Source organism: Gekko japonicus, unplaced genomic scaffold, assembly GCF_001447785.1.
Source record: "Gekko japonicus isolate JY-2015 unplaced genomic scaffold, Gekko_japonicus_V1.1 scaffold3491, whole genome shotgun sequence".
Lineage (NCBI taxonomy): Eukaryota > Metazoa > Chordata > Lepidosauria > Squamata > Gekkonidae > Gekko > Gekko japonicus.
This window is the reverse complement of record NW_015161515.1, coordinates 725-3822: the sequence shown is the minus strand read 5'-3', so window position 1 is coordinate 3822 and position 3098 is coordinate 725. Positions and strand designations below refer to the sequence as shown.

The window sequence follows — 3098 nt, the reverse complement described above, 5'->3', positions numbered from 1 at the left end:
GCCGATGCCTCCGTCGCCTGGCTGGAGTGGCCGCGGGGGAGTCTGGAGTCGGGCGGCCGCTGGTGGGAGCCGCGGGTGCCCGGGCCGAGATTGGGGGGGCAAGGCGGGCGACGGAAGGCCGGTGCCTCCGTTGCCCGGCCCTCTACAGAATCCACCCCCCAAACCTCCAGGTATTTCCCTCCTTAGAGCTGGCAACCCTACATTCCCCTCAGTGCCTGTTGGTAGGCAACTAAGCTTGGTCCTGTCACCTACTTTGGCCTTTGGGAGAAAACACATTGGGGCCAATCCTGATAGGGTTGCCAACTCCAGATGGGAAATTCCTGGAGACTTGAGGGATGGAGCCTGAAGAGGGTGAGGTTTGAGGAGGGGTGGGACCTCAGACAGGTACACTGCCATAGACTCCACCCTCCAAACCAGTCAGTCCCACATAGGGAACCATTGTTGCCAATCTCCAGGTGAGGGCTGGAGAGCACTCAGTATTACAACTGCTCTGCAGAAGGGAGGGCAGAAGTCAGCTGAAGTCAAAGGGGCAGATAATGGTAGGTTGGTGGCTAGCTGGGAAGGAGATGGGGTTGCCAACTACATGCTGACAAATTCCTGGGGATTTGAGGGGTGGAGCCTGGAGAGGGTGGGGTTTGCAGAGGGGTGGGACCTCAGACAGGTAGAATGCCATAGACTCCACCCTCCAAACCAGCCATTTTGTCCTGGGTAACAATTGTTGCCAATCTCCAGGTGAGGGCTACAGATTACTCACAATTACAACTGCTCTTCAGGTAGCAGAGATCAGTTCCTCTGGAGAAAACAGTGGACTCTGTCATTATACCCTGCTGAGGTCACCACAGCAAATTGACACTGTTTGCCCAAAGCCAGAGCACTGCCCCAGAGCCTCTTTCTAGATCCCGTTGTATTGCTTTCACAACGGGCTTTACTGCTAGTATTCAATAAAAAGAGTTCTGGTGTATATGGTATCATATTCTTAAACACTTTTTGTAACAGTTCATGTATCCAAGACCAATACTTTCTAATTTTATCACAAGTCCACCACATACGGAAAAAGGAACCAACATTTTTTTGACAATTCCAACATTTGTTAGATAGATGAGGATAAAATTTAGTTAACTTATCTGGAGTAATATACCACCTATAAAAACATTTTATAAATATTTTCTTTATATGCAATCGCTTTTGTAATCTTTACGTTTGTTTTCCATACACGTAACCATTGATCTATATCAATATTATGACCAACATTTTGTGCCCGAAATTTTTTTTTAAACTGGGCACAATCCATTTTCCTCCCATGTGTGTTAGGAGGGGATCTACACAGAGACTAGTAAAGTATTGTTGCTGGCCGTCCGGAGGAACTGGTTGGCCACTGTGGGAGACAGGATGCTGGACTAGATGGACCACTGGCCTGATCCAGCCAGGGCTCTTCTTAGGTTCTTATGAAGGCCTCGGCCTCTGTGCCCTGTTGTTGGCCCTCCAGAGGAACTGGTTGGCCACTGTGTGAGACGGGATGCTGGACTAGAGGGACCCCTGGTCTGATCCAGTAGGGCTCTTCTTATGCCCTCATGAAGGCCTCGGCCTTTCTGCCCTGTTGTTGGCCCTCCAGAGGAACTGGTTGGCCACTGTGGGAGACAGGATGCTGGACTAGATGGACCACTGGTCTGATCTAGCAGGGCTCTTATGATGTTCTTAGGAAGGCCTCAGCCTCTATGCCCTGTTGTTGGCCCTTCAGAGGAACTGGTTGGCCACTGTGTGAGACAGGATGCTGGACTAGATGGGCCCCTGATCTGATCCAGCAGGGATCTTCTTAGGTTCTTATTCAGTCTGACACAAACATCTCCATACTATATATTTTGAGTGAGCAAAACATCAACTTAAAAAGCATTTAACTAATTTCAAAAGAGGGGAGGGGCTGTGGCTCAGTGGTAAAGCACTTCACTCGGCATGCAGAAAGCCCCAGGCTCAATACAGTTAGAAGGACCAGACAGGAGGTGATGTGAAAGACCTCTTGGCCTGAGACCCTGGAGAGCTGCTGTCAGTCTGAGTAGATAATACTGGCTTCGATGGACTAAAGGTCTGATTCTGTGTAAGGCACAGGGGTCATTTCCTGTGGGAGCGCACAGGAGCGGAGCTTCGGCAGTAAGGAGCCCAGGGGGCGGGCACATGCAACAAGCCCCACCCCCTGCTCCCAGCAGCCCTCAGTCGGGCCACGAGGAGCAAAAAACAGCCAGGTAAATTGCAGAGCCCCCTCCCCCCGGGCCCACCTTCAGGTACAAGCTCTCCCTCCTCTGTGAGGGCAGATCTGCGTGTGTCCCCCCCAAATAGCTAACAATCCAAAACAGTCCAGTGGAGCCTGAGTGGTGGGTGTTGCCTTCTGACACACTTCCGGTGATGTCACGGGGTGTGGCATATGCAAATAAGTTGTGCTAATGAGTTATGCTAATGAGCTCCTGCACCTCTTTTTCTACGAAATGACCCCTGGTAAGGCAGCTTCATGTGAGGAAAGATTTAACCAGAGGTTCCCCCCCCCCTTAAGTTCTTCCTCCAAATTACTGATTTTTCTGTTGGAAAAAGTTCTCATTAAAAAGGGGGCCAAAACCCTATTCTCATTTCCCCCCTTGGCATTCACACCTTTAATTCCTCAGCATGGTGCCTTTATACAGAAATGCCTGTTGTGCTCGCTGAATAGCTGGGACGGTACCGCGCGGATCATTTACCTTTTCCTGAAGCAGCTTGGAAGAAGCAGCGTCACGATTTCCCTTCCCTCCAGCGGTATTAAAATGAGACCAAGGTAACACCATATTAAATGTCGAGGGATCTTCCAAGGCAAAATCTGGCTTCATAAAAATCTGAAAGAAGAAACCGGTCCCGTATGATTCGAGCACACCGTTAGCACTTCCCCGTGTCTAAGGCCGACCCTGCACATTAACATACCAGGGTAAGCAGGACTGGCAGTCAAATCCCTCCCCTTTTGAAAGGAACATGATCGTAGCTTGATAAAACCTGTTAACTCCCTTAGTGAGACTCGCAAGATGGCCGGTTGCTCCGCTTGTGAGTGCTCTCTGTTTTCGGTTGTTTTCCTGTCCCCGAGT

The 3098-nt window shown here is 50.3% G+C and overlaps 1 protein-coding gene across 1 annotated transcript in view; it reads right to left on the bottom strand.

Annotated features, from left to right (window-relative positions):
* VPS54 (VPS54 GARP complex subunit) overlaps positions 1 to 2851 on the bottom strand; it is a 56837-nt gene extending 53986 nt beyond the window's left edge. Inside the window, exon 1 of the mRNA XM_015429249.1 lies at positions 2724 to 2851. Within this exon, the coding sequence (XP_015284735.1) occupies positions 2724 to 2849 (126 nt within the window). The 5' untranslated portion in view covers positions 2850 to 2851. The remainder of the gene's footprint in view (positions 1 to 2723) is intronic.
* Between the last annotated feature and the right edge of the window lie 247 nt (positions 2852 to 3098).